At 39.2% G+C, this 851-nt stretch overlaps 1 protein-coding gene across 1 annotated transcript in view; it reads left to right on the forward strand.

Moving 5' to 3' along the window:
• The window catches only part of HELRODRAFT_184662 (hypothetical protein), a gene marked incomplete at both ends in the record, with an annotated part of 2,775 nt that extends 1,978 nt beyond the window's left edge, over positions 1-797 (forward strand). The window contains 3 exons of the mRNA XM_009016579.1: positions 77-214; positions 466-515; positions 647-797. Of these exons, the coding sequence (XP_009014827.1) occupies positions 77-214; positions 466-515; positions 647-797 (339 nt within the window). The remainder of the gene's footprint in view (positions 1-76; positions 215-465; positions 516-646) is intronic.
• Positions 798-851: the final 54 nt, after the last annotated feature.

Below are 851 nucleotides of genomic sequence, written 5' to 3' on the forward strand. Positions count from 1 at the left end.
AACCATCATCAACAACCTCAACAACAATTCGGTTACGAGTATTTCGATAGTTCGGTATCGGATTCATTCGAGTTAGTCGGTAACACCAGTAGGATGGAATTCACTTTTAGTAAGTTGTACCCGTTTCGCGAGTACGGTTTCAGGGTTCTGCCGTACAACTCGAATGGACATGGACCGGCCAGCGATCCGTGTCGGTGCCATACTTACTCGGATGGTTCGTTTCTTTTTGTTGCTGTTGTTGTTTCAGTTTTTGTTGTTGCTGCTGTATAATGATGATAATAATAAAAATAATAATAATGGTGATAATAATATAAATAATAATAATAATAATAATAATAATAGACAATTTTTTTATGATAGTAGCAGTTTTGGCATCATTATTAACATCATCATCGTCGTCATCATCGTTATAATCATTATCATAACTGTCATCATAATCATCATCATCACCATCATCATCATCAGTACCTAGCAAGCCTCCACAGAATATTACAGTGGATACATTGAGTTCGACGGTTAGTTAAAATAAAAATTCACACAAACACGCACACAAACACACACACACGCACGCACGCACACACATACGTACGCACACACATAAATATATACACACACACATAAATACACACACACACAAACCCCATAGAGTATTGTAGTAAGATGGGACTCACCGGGTCCTGAACATGAGAACGGTATCGTAACCGGATATCGGATCCGGTATAAACCGCATTCGGATAAGATCGGATCGGCTGCCACTTTTACGGTAGATGGCGGAACGAGAATGTTCGAATTGAATAGTTAGTAGTGGATGCGGGTGATGAGGATGATGATAGCGATGATGGTTGTGATGA

Source organism: Helobdella robusta, assembly GCF_000326865.2.
Source record: "Helobdella robusta unplaced genomic scaffold HELROscaffold_1842, whole genome shotgun sequence".
NCBI lineage: Eukaryota > Metazoa > Annelida > Clitellata > Rhynchobdellida > Glossiphoniidae > Helobdella > Helobdella robusta.